The sequence below is a fragment of the Bos mutus genome, chromosome 4, assembly GCF_027580195.1.
Source record: "Bos mutus isolate GX-2022 chromosome 4, NWIPB_WYAK_1.1, whole genome shotgun sequence".
NCBI classification, from domain to species: domain Eukaryota; kingdom Metazoa; phylum Chordata; class Mammalia; order Artiodactyla; family Bovidae; genus Bos; species Bos mutus.
Genome location: NC_091620.1, coordinates 33523609 through 33542498, shown reverse-complemented (window position 1 = coordinate 33542498; position 18890 = coordinate 33523609). Strand labels below are relative to the sequence as shown.

The 18890-nt window shown below is 38.7% G+C and overlaps 1 protein-coding gene across 1 annotated transcript in view; it reads left to right on the top strand.

Annotated features, from left to right (window-relative positions):
* The window catches only part of CPED1 (cadherin like and PC-esterase domain containing 1), a 326305-nt gene that overhangs the window by 98303 nt on the left and 209112 nt on the right, over positions 1-18890 (top strand). The window contains 1 exon segment of the mRNA XM_070369325.1: positions 18133-18265. Coding sequence (XP_070225426.1) covers positions 18133-18265 — 133 coding nt within the window.

The following is an 18890-nucleotide window of genomic DNA, read 5'->3' as shown; positions in this document are numbered from 1 at the left end:
CTGCTTATTATAGCCTGTTAGTTGTAAACTACATAACTCTTCCTTCCATTTGGCATATCTCACAACCTAAGATGCAGGCTTGTCGAGGTGTCTGGGATACATACTGTGAAGTGCTTCACACCTGGCCACTGGCAAGGTAGGGAGGGTCAGTGCAGGCTGGTAGCACGAGGGTGTGAGGGTCAGCGTGTTGAGCTTTCGGGGACTCGCTTTTTCTTTGAAAGAAGCTAGACCAAACTCATTGACCCAAAGGTGCTTCTTGCTCTGGTGCTGTGCATGGAGTTATACTTTGCGATTTTGGCATCAGGCCAGTGTGAAAGGGACAACATGTCCATTTTCCAGTAAACGTTTGGCAAGTCCTTGACATCTTTGAGATTGTGCTTGAGACGGATGAGCTCAGGGAGCTGATTAATCCCTCTGCTCTTTGGTTCAATGACCCTGACCTTTTAAACTTGGACTGACTTGGTGAACTTTACATTTCTGGGGCATGACTTGTGTGTCTCCTGCCATCATGTAGGTATATTGATTTACTTCACTCGGAGAGCTTGTTATCTTGTGCCAGACACTGGGACACACGAGGAGCAAGCTTGCATAGCCCACTTGCAACAATGTGTATGATTCTGATGATTAATTCTGATTTCAACAGACCATAAAAGAAGAGGTGATACGAGAGATCCTCACTTTTGCCCTTCAGATCTTTCCAGCAAGTCCCCATTTACTTATTTCTGTGCTATACATAGGAGAGTGGTGTTGCATCTGAATAACTTGTAAAAGCATGAACAACTTTAAACAACAAAACTGGGTTCCTTTGCATTACATAATAAAAACTCAGTAAACTCTGCTTGTACTTCATGGATTTGTTTATCCTGTTTGCCCAGCCTGCAACTATTAATCAATAGTTTATTCCTCGCTGTGTGTAGACACGTTCCATGACTCAGTATACTGTCATCTAAAATAAACTCTACCACATTTCTTTGCTTTTTCCTCAGCAAACACATCACCCAAGCAGTGAGTGTAATATTCCCTATGCCATTTCTTCCTGATCCACTGTGTTTGTAACAGAAATGATAGCAGTGAATCTGATATCCTGATAAGAACCCACCCCCAAAACTTCAGTTAGTCAATTCAGTCACTTAGTCATGTCCAACTCTTTGCGACCCCATGGACTACAGTGGGCCCCAAAACATAACTTGCTTCAAAATAGATGGAAAAATCTTCTTACGGGAATGGCAAAACCCTTTATTTTAAGCCATCAGGGGCTACACTCTTTGGAGATTACAAGAGCTAGATTAAGAAGAGTGCAGAGTGAAATCAGTTTCTAGGATTTAGCTGCTTAAGTGGTGAAAGCCCAAAACTTATACACTTGCCTTGCTTTGTGAGTAAACTAAATAAGTAAAGGAGAACTGTTCTATAATTTTGATTCATTTGTTCCTGTGTATATATGCAGAGACAGAGATACACACACACACACAGATTTTGGTGTTGGAGGATATAGTATGTTGAATCTCTTCCCTAGTCTCCTTCTGGTGGGAGAGGTAGATATTGAACAACAACAACAAAATTGCAAATGTTATAAAAGGAAAACAATGTTAGTAGATTTGCAGTGCTCATGGCTTGCTCATTTTCATGGAACTTCTGAACTGGGAACTGATTTTTCATCAACATTAGGAAATGAAAACCCACTAAAGTGATACATTAGCTTTAAGGCACACAGCTTCATAAAGTGTATGTTATATAACACATTATTCATGGGAAGACGACGCTCTAATGGCTAGTCTATTGAACTTATTGTAATCATAATAATTAATAATACAGTGTATTAGGACTGATACATTTTAATGGACATTTAATGTCTTCCAGTCTGACAGATCCCGTTGAAATATATATTGATAAAGATCCAAAATAAGAGTTGCTGCAAGCTACAAACAAAGTGAAATACATTTATTTCCCTAAACAGAATCTTAGACTCCTTCATTTGTAGTTGAAGTTGTGATTAGGAAGGATACATATCTTGGCAGAAGTATAATTAACTGAATGAATAGGATCATTTGGGAATATGCTTTACTCTTTGATGATGGGTTGGGTGTGCTTCTGTCTGGGAGAGATGCACAGACTCTTATTTTATGGTAAATCCCATTCAAATCCTGTGACTCACACTTTGGGGACTTTTTTTTTTTTTTTTAACTTCTGTTACCTCCATCTAACGGTAAAATATGGAACTTTCTCTTTTCTTCTAAGGCATTTAATACCATAGAGTCATAATGCTTCCCTCGTGGCTCAGATGGTAAAAACATCTGTGCAATGCAGGAGACCCGGGTTCAATCCCTGGGTGGGGAAGATCCCCTGGAGAAGGAAATGGCAACCCACCCCAGTATTCTTGCCTGGAAAATTCCATGGATGGAGGAACCTTGTAGGCTACAGTCCATGGGGTCACAAAGAGTCAGACACGACTGAGCGACTTCACTTTCATAGTCATAGGTGGTGTTAGTGGTGAAGAACCCGCCTGCTAATGCAGGAGACCCAAGAAATGTGGGTTCCATCCCTGGGTCAGGAAGATCACCTGGAGAAGGGCATGGCAACCCACTCCAGTATTCTTGCCCGGAGAATCCCATGGACAGGGGAACCTGGCAGGCTACAGTCCACAGGGTGGCAAAGAGTCAGACACAGCTGAAGCGACTTAGTATGCAGAGAATCATAGCAGCAGTACAATCCCAGTGTTGATGGTCATTTCAGAAGAAAATGTGTAGCTTATGGAAGGGTCAACTTACTCCTAAATAGACAAAAGTAGGTAATTTAGCCACATTAGCTGAGAGAGTCTTTTGAAGGACTATCTTGCCTCATTCATTTCTGAATCTTCAGAAGATGCTCATAAATACTGGTAAGAATCTTAGCCTAAGAGATCAGAAGAATTCTAACCTTCAGCCTTCAAGTCAGGAGTCCTGTGGTCTTCATATGAGAAGAAATGCACGCAGTTATGACCTATAGTAATGTGACCCTGGGAAAAGTATGTAGCCCATTTGTGCCTCATTTTTGGACTTGTAAGAAGGAAACAATTTTACTGACCATTCTTTCTTCACAGAATTGTCATGAAAATGCTTTATAGAAGAATATGTGTTGTAATCTATAAAAGTATTATGTAAGGCATTATTTCTGTATTACTCAAGATATCCATGAATCGATTTGGAGAGGAAAATTGAATGAGATGTTCAGCTTTTCAGATGGACATAAAACTGTCACAGCAATATATATTGTTCTTTTTAGAGACATTCTGATGAAAAGAAAGACTATTTATGCTTAAGTATTATCTAAAGTTAGAGGTTGAGTACAGATCAACAGGATTAGTACTAGTTTTGTGTTTGTTTTATAAATACACTGGGTCTTCATGATTTATGCCCCAAGGTTATATTATAAATAAATTACCTTCAAATAATAACATGTAGTAACACTAATTCTTTACGTATTATGTGCTAGTTGCCGTGTCAAGCACGTTATCTGCTTACTCTTTTAACCCTCTGTAAGCATCTGTGGGGCAAATACTAACGTATCTTCTTTAGATAAAGGATTGGAAGCTCCAAGAATGTCTGAGCTACATACACAGCTGGAAAGGCGAAGATCCATATCTTAGTTACCATGCACTACCTTTTGTAATAAGCTTGAGCTGCAATACTATATTTTAAGCCTATCTTTTATAATGCAAGAACGTAAGAAAGGAACTATTTAAGAAAGCCTAATACCTGGGTCTAGTGAAAAGAGAACTTGTTTACCATTTTATTATTATTATTTGATCCACTAACACAATTCTTGTAATTTCTTATTTACCATAATATTTACATATAAGGACATGTTAAGTGAATTTGCTGCAGGTGGGAAATAGTTTTTTCTTTTAGTCTTTTTTGTTGTTTTAGCCTTTTAATTGGGAACTCAGTAACAGACGGGAATTGAGAGCCCTCGGAGAGTCAAAAGCTCAGGTTGTCATCACTCACTGGCACTTTATCTCTTGAGGGTTCTTTTTGTTGTTGTTCAGCGGCTAAGTTGTGTCTGACTCTAGGCAACCCCATGGACTGCAGCATGCCAGGCTGCCCTGTCTTTCACTATCTCCCAGAGTTTACTCACATTCATGTCTGTTGAGTCGGTGATGCCATCCAACCATATCATCCTCTGAGGGTCTTCTTTACCTTTCTTCTGTTACCTTTTATCTGATGTGCCCACTCAGGGTCAGCTCCTCAAACCATCCACAACCATTTTTAGGCTAACTAGAAATTTTACTGTGGCAAACTTCATACCGCAGCCATAGGTCTGGGGCTCAGGGCAACTCAGATGTGGGTGTACCACCAACCTGAGGTCTGGGCCTCTGGAATGATAGTGACCACCTCGGGCTATGTGGAAGGACCAAGTATTAATTGTCCTGGCTGTTTAAGGCTACTCTTCTGACCTTCAAGGGAGGGCTTTTAGAATTCACTGGTTGTGCTGCCAGAAGGGTTTATAAAGCACCATTCTGGGGATGTGAAATTAATAAATGTAAGTAGAACCAAATTATGTTTTGTGGGTGATATATGATTTCTGTGGATTAATGGTTCTCGAAAATGGTTTTCAGAGGAAGTAATTGCTTTGACCTGATTGTGCATCTGCTCCTGGGGAGTGGCAAGAGCAGACTGAATCTGGCTGCGTGTGTGCGAATCCCTTCTTGGCCTCTTAATAGCCCACTGTCCTTGGGCAAGTTTCTTACCTTCTCTATGCTTCAGTTTTCTGTCTGCACTGTAAGGACAATAATGATTTTGCCTCTGGGGATTGGTAAAAGGATAAGAGTTCCTACATGTAAAGTACTTGGAATAATGCCTCTCACACAAGCCAGCAACCCACAAATGTTAAATATTTAATAAGCATTTCCATAAATATTAGTTGATAAGTACTATCAACAAGTCCTCTTATCTAGTTGGTGAGACCCATGTTTTTTAGGATTCACTAACCTGGGAATAAAGCTAGGTTCTTAAAATGGTCACAAAAATATTTCTTTGCGTCCACCTACACTCACCATCTTCAGCCCCCTTCTCTCAAAATCCTGCTTCCAGTCACTTTTGGATCATCCTAAAACAATCTTTTCATTCATTCCTATCTGACCTCAAATTCTTTTTTGATAAATTTATTTATTGATTTCTTGTTGATCTAGAAGGAAGTGTCTATAACTAACCTATACACGTAATTTCAACAATCCTTAATGTAATGGGCAAATAGAAGGAAAGTGCTCATGTGCTCAGTCATGTCTGACTCTTTGTGGCCCCATGGACTGTAGCCCGCCAGGCTCCTCTGTCCATGGAATTTCCCAGGCAAGAATATTGGAGTGGATTTCCATTTTCTTCCTCAGGAAATCTTCCTAACCCAGAGATCAAACTCTTGTCTCTTGTAATGCAGGCAGATTCTTTACCACTAGCGCCACCTAGGAAGCCCAAATGGAAAGTGCTTTGTAGTATAACAATTTGTAATGTAATATGTAAATGTTGGTGCTGGGTTCAATGGCTTCAGTCGTGTCGCTATGGACCATAGCGCTTTGCAACGCTATGGACTGCAGCCAGCCAGGTTCCTCCGTCCATAGGATTCTCCAGGCAGGAATACTGGAGTGGGTTGCCATGCCCTCCTCCAGGGGATCTTTCCGACCCAGGGATTGAACCTACATCTCTTGGGTCTCCTACACTGGCAGGCAGGTTCTTTACCACTGAGCCACCAGGGAAGTCCAATATGTAAATATTTAGGCATAATGATATCTTAAAGTGTAATGAAATAGTCAAGTGCTCCCCCTTTTATTTTGAGTCTCCCTGAATGTGACAGGTGCAAATTCAGATTGGTTCAGTTAATATCGCAAGGAAACCAAGATTCCATGCATTACATTGCTATTGGTGAACAACTCTTGAGAAAGCCACAAGCAAAACAGAGTATAGTGTTCCTTTGCTTGACTATGAAATTGCATTCCTGAAAAATTCAGTGTATATTGAAATTGGGTAAAATGCCTAGGGCTTATACATAAAGTGGAGTCAAGATCTAGGTTCAAATAATTACCAACAGCCTTTTCGTCCACATCGGTGTCCAGCAAGACATTCAAAAGTGATATGGGATAGGGAGAATGTATTGTTTTGCACAGAGTGATACTCATCATAGCAGCAGGTGTTGCGGTATGTGCCCTGGCCCATGAGAATAGACATCTAATTATTCAAACAGGCATTAGGCTCTGCACCTTACCAATGCATTCCAAATAAACATCAGCTTTATCCTAGACAGGCAGAGAGCTAGCCTTTATAACCCTCATCCATTAAATTTCAGTAGCATTCACAATCACTGTGATGGCCTCAAATGCCCCCTTTGTCTCAGAGGGTGTATCATATGTGCTCATGAACTCAATCCTCTTACACTTGATACCACATCCACTGATTACTGTACTTCTGTTGCCCTGTGGTCCTCTGCTGCCAGTGTACACCACTGGTCACACGCACCAAAGGTGTCCTACTACCAGAGTTCCACGTGGAAGAGGCTGCAGTTGCACCTGCCGTTGTCTCTGCTGTCCCATGCTCAGTGTCAGGGATCCTGAGGTTCATGTGCTGCCTGCTTCTCCTCTGGCTGCTGCTGAAACAACTGGGGCCATGTCCCACGTACCAGTCACTGTCTTGTCCACTGGCTGAAAGTCCACTGGTGTTCTCAGAAGCCAGAATAAGTCAACACTAAACTGACTTAGTAGTAGTAAAAATAAATAAATAAATAGTCAAAATCTTTCTTTACATTATAATTTTTTTCTGTTGCATGGAATGTTACACTCTCACTGAAAAAACATTTTTTTCAGTGTTGTTTTAGCTTCTGACATGAAACCTGGGGTGGAAGTAAGCCCTATGGAATATTGGAGCAACATACTAAATGCTGCCCCGCCTCTTTCATGTCATCCTATTATCCTTGGCCTTCTCTTCCATCCACTCTTTCTTCTTTAGGACAGTTTTCTTACTATTAAGCCTCACCCATGGTTCTTCCAATCAGGGCCAGACATGGTGAATTCCTAGTTGAATTCAGATTGGTGTCACACTAAAACTCCAATACGCTCGTAAATAATAACCAGATTGCATTCTTGTCATCCCTCGTTGACTATATGGTTTCAGAGAACAACAACGAAAAGTGGGTGTGTTTTCTTTTCCTGTTTTTGGGGGTTTGGATGGTTATGTTTAACATCATTGAGTTCTAACAGTGTTATGACTGTACCTGAAATATTTCTCTTGAATAGAATATGGAAATATGGCTGCAATTATCCTTCAAATATATAGCTATAATATTTATATTTATATTCTTGTGTTCCAATACTGCAGGAGTATTTACTTTGTTTCTAAATACAGAATTAAGAAGAAAAAGAGAAAGATTATGTAGTTAAGTAAACTGATTATGACTAATTTATCTTTTCAGCTCAGTATTTTGTAATGTTTCTTTTTCTAGATTCCTTCTCTTAGTCCTCTGTAGGTCATTCAACAGCCAGTTTTAGAAAAGCTTGTGTCATTGAAGGGAGAGAACTTTAAACTATATTCATAGAAGGCTATAAAAAGCAAAGATACCACCCACAGTGATATTTAAAATTTTCCAGTTACATGATTTATTGGTAAATCTACATGTGTTATGCCAAGAGCAAAATAAGCAAAGTACCAGGTGTACTCTTTTAATTAAGAGAAATTTTACCTTTAAGACAGATTTTAGTAGAATATTTTTGTGTTTGTAAGCTACTGGAACAACATTTTAAGCCATTTAGTGGGTGAAAAGTCCTTAATTATATGGAATATAGCTCACGAGGGAAGCAAAACTGAAAAAACACCCCCAAATCCTAGTGTCTCACGTGAATTTTGAAAATTTCTAGTCAGAAATATGTGCCTTAATGTCACCTGAAGCTCCTGAGACCAGTGGATACTGTGAATGGTTTAAGCAATTTGGTAAATAAAAGCCAGATTTCTTGAAGAAAATGCTGAATTAACGCAGCATTCTGAGAAATCAGCCCATAGTGGCAAGCTGGAAGCTGGGTGAGTGAGTGTGAGGCAGCGAGCTGAAAACCTGAACTGCTAATCATTTGGTGGGTGATAGCGGCTGTGAACTTCTGTCAGTTTTCACTCTAGATCTATGAAATTGAATGAACACTCTTAAGTTCAACTTTTCTCCTAATAGAGACCTCAAGTACTTTTTCTCTAAATCAGATTTTGCTCGCCTGCCTTTCTCTCAGTGGTCCGCCCCAGCAGCCAACTGGGCCGAAGGGACCTGACCTTGGCCCTGGGCATGGTAGGGGGCCCGGGAAAAATGGCCCCTGGAGAGAATGCTGAGCATTATGTTGTGGTAAGCAAACAAATAAAACACCCCCTCAAACAATAACACAGTTTATTTGTAAATAAACCTCAAGGTGTAATTTAAATTTTTCAGTACCTTTTTTTGGAGGGAAGGAGATCTCGGGACAAAATGGCAGCCAAAGGGGAAATAGCCATACTCAACACATAGTGAAATTTCTGCCAAATTCTGCTTTTATAACCCTCTTTTTTTTTTCCCTAGGCAACCCTGTCAGCTCACCAAAACCCATCCTGTACATCCTCTCTCCTTGTTGGTCTCTTTTTTCACTCTTCTCTTTCTGACTCATTTATATCGATTAAAGATCAATTTATTTTTTTCCCATTACTTCAAACAACATTACAAACTTGGTTCCCAAATTAGCATGTATCATTCTCTCTTAGAGGGGAAAAGAGGAACATAAAACCTATACTTTGATATTTTTTTCACTGTTACTCATTCTTTTTCCCTTTACTTAAAGATAGCTTGAATTCTTTAGACTTAAAATGAGCTTGAATGTTTTCCACTGCTTACAATCCAAGCTTTTGATTCAGCTTCCATTGACTGAGTCTACAGAGTCAAACTCTAGCAGAGAGTATGACTGTCATTTCATGACTTTGAACCCCTGAGTGATACCATAGATCACAGAAATTTTTAAAGCAATAACTTCCCATCCAAATTTATTGAAAATGACTGAGATATTATTGGGTGCCAGAGAATTGTTTTCCCTAAAACATTTATTGTGTTTCATAAGAAATAGCAAAATATAAATGACTTAGTATCCCCTACCCACCTATTTAAAGTATAAATAGCAGCTTGGGCTTCCCTGGTGGCTCAGTGGTAAAGACTCGCCTGCAATGTAGGAGATATGGGTTCGATCCCTGGGTCAGGAAGATCCCCTGGAGGAGGAAATGGCAACCCACTCCAGTATTCTTGCCTGGGAAGTCCCATGGACAGAGGAGCCTGGCAGGCTACAGTCCATGGGATTGCAAAGAGTTGGATGTGATTTATCAACTAAACAACAGCAACAACACGTAGCAGTTTAGACCTAGAAGTTCAGTCTGGGATTGCTGTTATAGGAACATGCAAACGAGTGGTGTTAATTGAAATAAAATGCTGATGTGAAAACTCTAGTCTAAGTTAGAGTGTATTAAATCTCTGGAAAATAATAGATGTATATAGAACTAATATTTTATGTAATACAAATATGTATTTATGTTATATATTAAACGTCACATATATAAATTAGGTAATACATATAATACACACATGCACATGTATACTAGAAGCATCTTGGCAGTACAAAAGATGAAAGATGTATGGAGAAAACATGAAGAGTATTCTTGTATTAGAAAATAGTTATTTGAGTTGAATGTCCTGGCCTGAATTCTATCCAGAGTAGAGAGTTTAGGGGGAAGAATTCAAAATTAATCACCTAATTAACATATTTAAAGACCAAAAGTTACTTAACATTTCAGATATGAAGACTCTTCCCCGCTTTGGTTAGTTCAGTCACTCTGTTGTGTCTGACTCTTTGCAAGGTCGCAAAGGTTCCTTTGCGCAAAAGCTCCTGTAGCCTGCCAGGCTCCTCTGTCCGCGGAATTCTCCAGGTAAGAATACTGTAGTGGGTTGCCATTTCCTCCTCCAGGGAATCTTCCCGACCCAGTGACTGAACCCACGACTCCTACATTGCAGGCGGATTCCTTACCACGGAGCCACCAGGGAGGCCCCAAAGATGCAAAATAGGCCAAACGTATCTGGCTGATGGGCTTAACCAGCTCAGGGTGGAACTGAGACACTGTTTCAGAAACTCTGATCAGGTTCTGCCTGGCTTCTGACCCTTGTCTGTTTGTGTCCTCATCTATGAAGAGTGGACTCCTGTGTCACCCAGCTAAAACTGACAGCCACAGACTCCAATCATATTGCTGATTAATTGGAGGGAAAGAAACTGGGAACAAAATGGTTCCTTTGGGATATATTTTTTCAGTGTCATAACCAGAAATCTTTTCTGATGTATTGCCATGTTCTCGACCTATTTCTGGCGTTGGGACCTCTGGCCCTCATTAGATTTCATTTCGGCAATTGCCTCTAGTTTCTTCATGTTCTGTATTTGTCTCACTCTTGGAGTCAGATATTATGAAAATATTGATATTTTAAATATGTACTGGTTCACATACAATAAGTTTATCTGTAAATACTAAAGGAGTAGAGAGGAAATTGATAGAAATATCATGTATACTTTATTATACCAAAAATATGGGGTGAAAATTGAAGATGGAGTTGATCTGTGAAGTTGCCATTAAAGAAGAGCTATGTTAATGCATTGTTTCATTTAAAATAGGCGCAATGACTCACTGTGTTTGTGTATTACATTTAAATTGAGATTGACTTCAATATACTTAAAAAGAATTTTGAATCACTGTTACAAACCTCTAATAAGTCATTACTTATTCTGATGTAGATGATATCAATAAAGTTTCATCATTTACTCCAGAAAATGTTCCTGAGAAAAAGTTTAATATTAATAAAGTGATTAACTTATTTTCACAGTGAGCGGGCTTAGACAGCTACTCTATTATCATATTTGTTGCACTCTAGGTACTAATATTTGTTGGAGGTTGTGTTTCAAATTGTTATTAATGATGCTCACTGATTTATGCCAAATTATTCATCTTTGGTCTTACTGAAGTAGTAAAGTTTTTTTTTTTTTTTGAAGTAGTAAAGTATTTTCTTCCCTTTTCTTTTCCCCTGGAAAATTTATGTAGAAAAGCATCAAAGCAAATTAAGTTGCCATAAGGTAAGAAAACAGTCTTTCATGCTGTTTGGTCATTGCAGTGAAGTCACATGCAAGAAAATTGAAATTGTAGTCTCGGCATAGCTTTTATTACCAAGGAAAATGAGCAGAATTCAAGGTTTTTATGTTGTCCTGGTCAACACACAGAGCAGTCCATAGGGAAAATTATTTTTGTAGAATTGCATGACTTTGACACTTCCACTGAAAAAGAACAGAAAGGAGGGCATTTATGGCTTGCATTTACTTTACTGAATTCTCAGTAAGCAGTTGATTGATTGATTGGTTAGTTGGTGGAAACTTTATGCAATGACTATTCCTTTAAAGTACATTACTCTGAAATTGATCTGGTCATTTTTATGGCTCAGATTGTGTCTCCACTTAACATCAGGATGTGGACTGCATCTCATTTCCTATAAAATAAAGTGAAAGTTATTCTTTACCCCAAAAAAGTACTGTATTGAATTACTATGCCATTTGTATTTGTGGTTTGACACCCTTATGTAGTAACAAACAGAGGAAAGATATACTGAAAATATAGAGTGTCAACTATTGGTATCAAAGCCACATAGGTAATAATATAATAATGTCAGGTCTCAAAACAGGAATTTTGAGTTGCCTGACTTCAGCCTAGAATTATGTATTAATCATGCCTTTATGTGTTTGGTATATCCATTTTCTCAAAGGTACTCTTTAGCTAATGCCACTTGCTTAAAATAAAAGTAAAATTGTGTTAAGGAATTGATGTGTTTGAAGTAATATAAATCCTCAGATTATAGCATTTAAGTTCAAGTGTAGGTCTGAAATAGTCCAGGGAGTTTCATCCATGTGTCACGAATTGTTTAGGGAGTTTTATTTATGTGTAATAAATCTGTTAACTAAGATCTGTTTCTGTTGACTAAGAACTCCTTGTACTGGTTGTTTGCAAAAGTCTTTTCCTGAACAAAATACAGAACAGACATAAATATTGTAGTAACTGGGTTAGCCCTCGGTTTACCCCATCTATGGAAATCTATCCTTAATAAAGAACTCCTTTAACAGCTTTACTGGGCAACCGCAATGCTAAACTTGAGGAAAGTCACTGAAAGTTGCACGTGTCTTTATAGGCCTTCTTCAGTAAGGCTGCTATGTTTAATTTTAGACTACATATTTGTGCTTATTACGCATACTTCTGCTTTGTTCTTAACTAATGTGAAATGTCAGATGTTTAAGAATCACATAAAAGAAAATTTAATAGATTAGCCTTTTTCAGATAGCCAACAGTGGTGAGAACCCCTTAGTGTTGGATGAATTCAAAAAGAATAGCATTTTAATTATACTTCGAAGCTTCCAAAGTGACAAACAGGTTTTCTATGCTATAGAAAAAGATTATACTAAACTACTACAACCAGTAGCTGTTTAGCATGTTTTTTTGAACATTTAACATATGCCCAGTGCTCTGCAAAGGACTTTAAAGGAAATTCAGTATTTAATCCTTTCAGCATCCATATGAGGTAGGTTCTTCTTTTTAACATTACTTTTATTATTCTCATTTTTCACATAAAGACACAGAACTTAGAAAACTTAAGGAATTATCTTATGGTCATATACCCGATGAATAAGAGCCCATTTATAGACAGGAATTAGAATTTTTAAAATAAATGTTATTTGGAATATCATTTGAAAAGTTAAAAAAAATATATTGGTTAGCAACTTAATTACAATGAGCTGGACAATTTAGAACAGGTGTCTTTATGGGTTTCACCCATGTCTTCTCAGGCCCGGGTTCAGTTTGTGTGGAAAAAGCAAACAAAACCCTTCCCGAAAGCCTTCCTTATGGAATGGCCCCTTCCTTACAAGGTGCAGCCGGTCCCTTGGCTGTCTGCCGGTGACCTTCTCTTCATGGCTTCCTGTGCTCAGCATGGGTTCGGAGGCTCTGCTCCTACGAGGCCTCTTGGCCTTAGACAGTTAACCTTGAGGTGTCTGTCTCTGCCCCCCACTGGAGCTGCCCCAGTGGTGCAGTGTCCTGCTGAGATTGTAGCAAATCACACCACTCTAACAAACACCATGTTGGGATGGTGAGAGAAGAACCATCCCTGCCAGTGGAGACCAGAGCTCATGGGGAGAGCATTTATTCCCTGGCTGCTTCCCTGCAGGACCCTGACTTGGAAGTGCCTGGGTACTTCTCCCTGTGGCCCTCACTCTTGCTTCTCTGTGTCCTCTCCCGCAGCTGTGCCTTTTTCCTGGGTCTGTAATCGGCTCCCTCCTGGGCTAGGGGTGGTAAGAGCTTCTGTTGTTCAGCCCTGGGAGCTTCACTGCCTGGCGTTTTTTCTTGCAACTCTACTCTTGCTTTTGTTATCAACTCTTTCTTTGATAGTCTCTCTTTTTAATTTTATATTGGAGCATACTTGATTCAGGCTCCCCAAGTGGTGCTGGTGATAAAGAACCCACATGCCAATGCAGGAGATGTCAAAGGGTTTGATTCCTAGGTTGGCAAGATCCCCTGGAGGAGAGCATGGCAACCCACTCCAGTATTTTTGCCTGGAGAATTCCACAGACAGAGAAGCCTGGTGGGCTCCAATCCATGGGGTCGCCAAGAGTAGGACATGACTAAAGCGACTGAGCACACACGCACACATAGTTGATTCACAGTGTTGTGTTAGTTTTGGGTGAAAAGCAAAGTGATTTAGTTACACACATTCATTCATCTAGTTCTTTTTCAGATCCTTTTCCCATACAGGTTATTACAGAGTGTGTGCATGCTAAGTTGATTCAGTCATGTCTGACTCTTTGCAACCCTATGGACTATAGCCTACTGGGTTACTCTGTCCATGGGATTCTCCTGGCAGGAATACTGGCGTGGGCTGCCATACCCTTCTCTAGAGGATCTTCCCAACCCAGGGATCAAACTCGAGTTTCTTTTGTCTCCTGCATTGGCAAGCTTTTTTTTTTTTTCCACTAGTGCCACCTGGGAAGCCCTGTTATAGAGTAGTGAGTATTAATGGAATTCCCTGTGCTCTGCAGTAGGTCCTTGTTGATTATCTATTTTGGTTAGTTAGTCTCTGGTAGTGTCTTGGCTTATTCCTTTGACTGTCATCCATCTGTTTTCTCCCCGTGCCCTGACTGATAGAGTCATTTCCTGGTTATGACTTTAGCTTGTACATATATCAATTGTTCTGTTTAAATTTGCTGTACATGAAAGTTCTGAGGCTATCTTGCAAGCTAAGGAGTAAGCCTTGTAAACGCCCTCCTGCAGGAAGAACAGTGAATACATTCATAAATACTTATCTACACTTCTAATCTCAAAACCAATTGTTAATTGTTAATTAAGGGCTTTTATCTTCGCTAGAAGTTTTAAAGTAAGAAATTACTGGCTAAATTTAGCTTCCTAATATGAAATGCAAGACAATATTTAAACACTTGTGAAATATAATTACACTTTCACTATCACTTTCCTATTCATTATTAGCCACGGGGTAAAACATTAAATCAAACACAGTGTAAATTTGGCAGCTAATCTTTGCTAGTACAAGTGTTTCCAGTGTTTAGTCTTTGCCTATGATGTATGTAATTACATGCCACATAGAAGTGAAAGAATAAATAACCAAATAAAATCTTTTGAATACATTAAAATGCTCATTGTTCTCCAACTGCACATTAGCTTAATACCATCCCCTCCCCAAACTAGTTCATTGCTACAACAGATATTTATTGCATACTTGTATCAGTCTTATGGTCTGTGATGTGGGAAGTTCAAAAGATTCCTGGAGAATGACATCCTGTATTCTAGAAGACTCCTTGACAGTGTCACAAGCCCATTAATCATTGGTTGGTAAGAAGTAAAATGAAACCCCAAGTTTAATCTTCCTTTACAGAAAGCAACACAAAAGTCAGCAGGTACTTAGGACCCAGACAGCCAGATATTAGAATGTATGAAAGAGCAGTCTTAAGTGAGCAGTCAAGTTATGGCTTCAGGACTCTTTCCGATAAGCCAAGAATAGTCAATAGATAAGAGCATGTATGATACTTCACATCTGTATCTGCTACCCATTGAGAACTCAAAGTGTGAGGTAGCAAAACCTGAAAATTGGACACTGAGCCCTCAGTATTTAATTACTTTCTGAAAATAAGCACATTAATGAACTACAAGGCCATTTAGAAGACTAAATAGCACCTCATCTCCCAAATTCCTTCCAAACCCAGAAGCTGGTTTTGACATTGTTGGTAGGAGACTTCTAGGCTCCTCTGCATGTTTGAGGGTCAAGGGATAAGGGGAAGGGAATATTTAAATAAGTGATTGAACTGGTCTGTTGAGAAGACCTTGACAGATATGCCCAATAAGGTTTTGAGTTTCTCTGGTGGCTCAGATGGTAAAGAATTTGCCTGCAGTGTGGGAAGCCCAGGTTTGATCCCTGGGTCAAGAAGATACCCTGGAGAAGGAAATGGCTACCCACTCCGGTATTCTTGCCTGGAAAATTCCATGGACAGAGGAACCTGGTGGGCTACGTTTACGGTCCATGGGGGTCATAAAGAGTCAGACATGAAGCCACTTAGCACACATGCCATAACATTATAGGTTATAGTGACTACCAACAAATTTTTGACTCTGTTAAACAAAAACTTAGGATACTTAAAGCTTCCACACATATTTATTAAAGCTTGATAAAATGTAGTTGCAGTTTTAAAATATATTGATGGAACTTATTTTTAATTTTTAGCTGTAATCAAGGGAAATGAAATAATTTTATGTGTCGGGGGAGGTCTAATTAGAGTTGTGGGGATTTTTGTTTGATTTTTGTTTTAGAATTGTTCAAAGTAACCTCCAAACCTGGAATGATATAATGGAATGTCTTATATATATATATATATATATATATATATATATATATACACACACATATATACATATATATATATCACAAAAGGTAAAGTTTACTTTAGTCAATATTCAATTTGATTACTCAATCACAGTTTCAGGGACTGATTTGGAAATTTGACATATTCTTGGCAGTTCCTACATTGGATTTCTTCAACTACATGTTTAGGCTTCTCCACTTGAACTAAGATGACATGAAATCATGTATTCTTTTGACATATTTGCTGACTACTTCTTCAAACCATTGAGCTCCTACCTTGGTGAAACACTTAATATGTTTAGGTTTTTCAAAGTCACCTCTGCTTGGACTTCAAACTTGTGCTGTGCTTCCTGGTAGCAAAGGTAAAAGGGAAAGTGAAGGTGTTAGTCACTTAGTCGTGTCCAGCTCTTTGCAACCTGGACTGTAGCCCGCCAGGCTTCTCTGCCCATGGAATTCGCCAGGCAAGAATACTGGAGTGGGTTGCCATTTCCTTCTCTGGGGGACAACTTCCTGACCTAGGGATCAAACCCAGGCCTCCTACTTTGCAGGCAGATTCTTTACCATCTGAGCCACCTGGGAAGCCCAAGGGGACCCTGTAGCTGCATGGGCCAGGAATTGAACCCTGGCCTCCTGCATAGCAGGTGAGAATTCTACCACTGAACCACCCAGGTCTATTTAGTTGCGGGGAGTGGGGGGGCGGGGGTAAGAACACCTATTTTCTTACTGCAAAGGTAAAGGACTGTATTAATGCTTAAACTCTCTTGTAGTTGTGATGCTCAGGGAAAGAAATTACCTTAATGGCTCTTCATTTGTCACCTCCAGAAACAAGCAATTTGAATATTTCCTTTATTATGATATATTAGAACTTCATTAATAAGTAACTCTTACAAACAGGCTATCATTTTTTGAGAAAGATCACACTGTGCTAAATAATGAGATATGAGAATACATTGAACAGCTTGACTTCTGCTGACTTTTACTTAAGAGCATGAAGTATTTTAAGTTAGACTGTGTTAGTATTGATGAAACATGCACGAGGGGCGAAATGATTTAAAGGCTTTATTCTATTTGGGGAGCTAGATAAATTGTATAATTTAAAAATAAAGCTCTGTGACCTGGCAGTAAGGAAACAGCAACTTTTAATATACTGTTGGAGAGAGTGAAATTGGGGCAACCTTTTTAGAAGGCAATTGAGTAATGTTGATCAAATTTACAATGCATTTACCCATTGACCCAACAATTACACATATAGATTTGAATTCATCCCTAGATAAACTTGTAAAAGTACACCAGATTAGATGTTAAGAGTGTTCATTATGGTATTTTTGAAATAGAAGAAAAAAACATTACAAAAATAATCTAAATACAGAGCAATAAGGGAATGGTTAAATTAAATATATTCATTAAATGGAACACCCAAACCATTAAGAAGTATAAGGTAATTCTGTATATGCTGATATGGATATACAGAATTACCTTCTATCAATATGTGTTCATAAATAAGTCATCATTGTTGGTTTTTACTTTTATACACTTAAAAAACTCACTAAATAATATTCTTGGAGAAGGAAATGGCAACCCACTCCAGTATTCTTGTCTGGAAAATCCCATGGACAGAGGAGAGGAGCCTGGTGGGTTATATAGTTCATGAGGTCTCAAAGAGTCGGACACAACCGAGCAACTAAGCACAAATAATATTCTACAAAATAATGAAACACTTCTTGAGGTTATCAAGGTCAAGAAGCATGACAAACTCTGTTTTTGAAGGACTGCATTGTCAGGAAGTCAACTCAAGTTGTCTATGTAGTATTCTCATCACAAACAGAAGTCAGTTCCTACACCACCATTCCCTGATTCAAGAGTGCATCTCTTAGCCGTACAGAAGATAGACCCTCCTGGGGATGGAGAGGGAGACATTATATCTATTTCCCCTCCTGAGCAAGAAAATTTAAATGTTATTACAATTGTTTTACTAGTATATGGTAAGAGAACATACCACTAAGCAAAGGCCTGTCTAAACATGCCTTCATGCTTGATGGATCTAACCTTGATTCAGAAGGGAGAGAAATTTTGCTGCCTGTTTCCCTTGGACCCAGGAGGTTAACACAGCAAGACTCTATTTTGGAAGTCACTCCAAAAGGAAACAATAAAATGACTGTCTTTTGCTCTTTTGAATCTTTCCAGAATTGCGACTTCTGGTGAGCCCTTCTGTGTGTCTGAATCAGAGCATACAATTAAAGCTGAGGACTTCAAGTCACCTTTTAAAAACACTGAAGTCGCAGATGTGGAAACCAGGGGACTGGAGACGTGAACAGCTGTAAGCTAATCATCTTGAATTGTTACACCAGGCATGCATTTTAGAAGATAGTCAATAAGAAAAAAAGCACTAGACACATCTAGGGGTTTTACATGTTTGAAATTTTAGGTTCTGTTACATAAATTTTCAACTATCTCTTCTTAATAAAGAATGCCACCGTCTGTTTTCTTCTAGACTAATTCAAACCTCTCTTGCCATAAAATAAACATTCGGGTAAACAGGACTCTTATCTAGAAAGTTACATTAATGGAAATTGAATTTAAAATCTTGACAGTGTGAAACTATAAAATTTTAACTTCCATTTTATATTCAAATAACATGCCTTAGTCTTTGAGTATGGCTGAATGATTTTTTTCTAGTTATTGTTTTAGGGCTCTAAGAAAACAACTGTAGGGTACCAATTTACTTAAGTTGCTTCCAGGGAAATGATTTTGTCATGTAGATAAATTACAGTGAAAAACTAAGAGATTTTAATAATCTTATCCAAGGCATAAACAGTTTGCCTCATGTCATTTTATAATTTTTAGCTAGTATTTGAAGAATCATATGTATTTCTGCTTATGTAGACTTCAAAAGATGAAATAACACTCTCTTTTCATTGACCGAACTTAGATAATTGAAATAC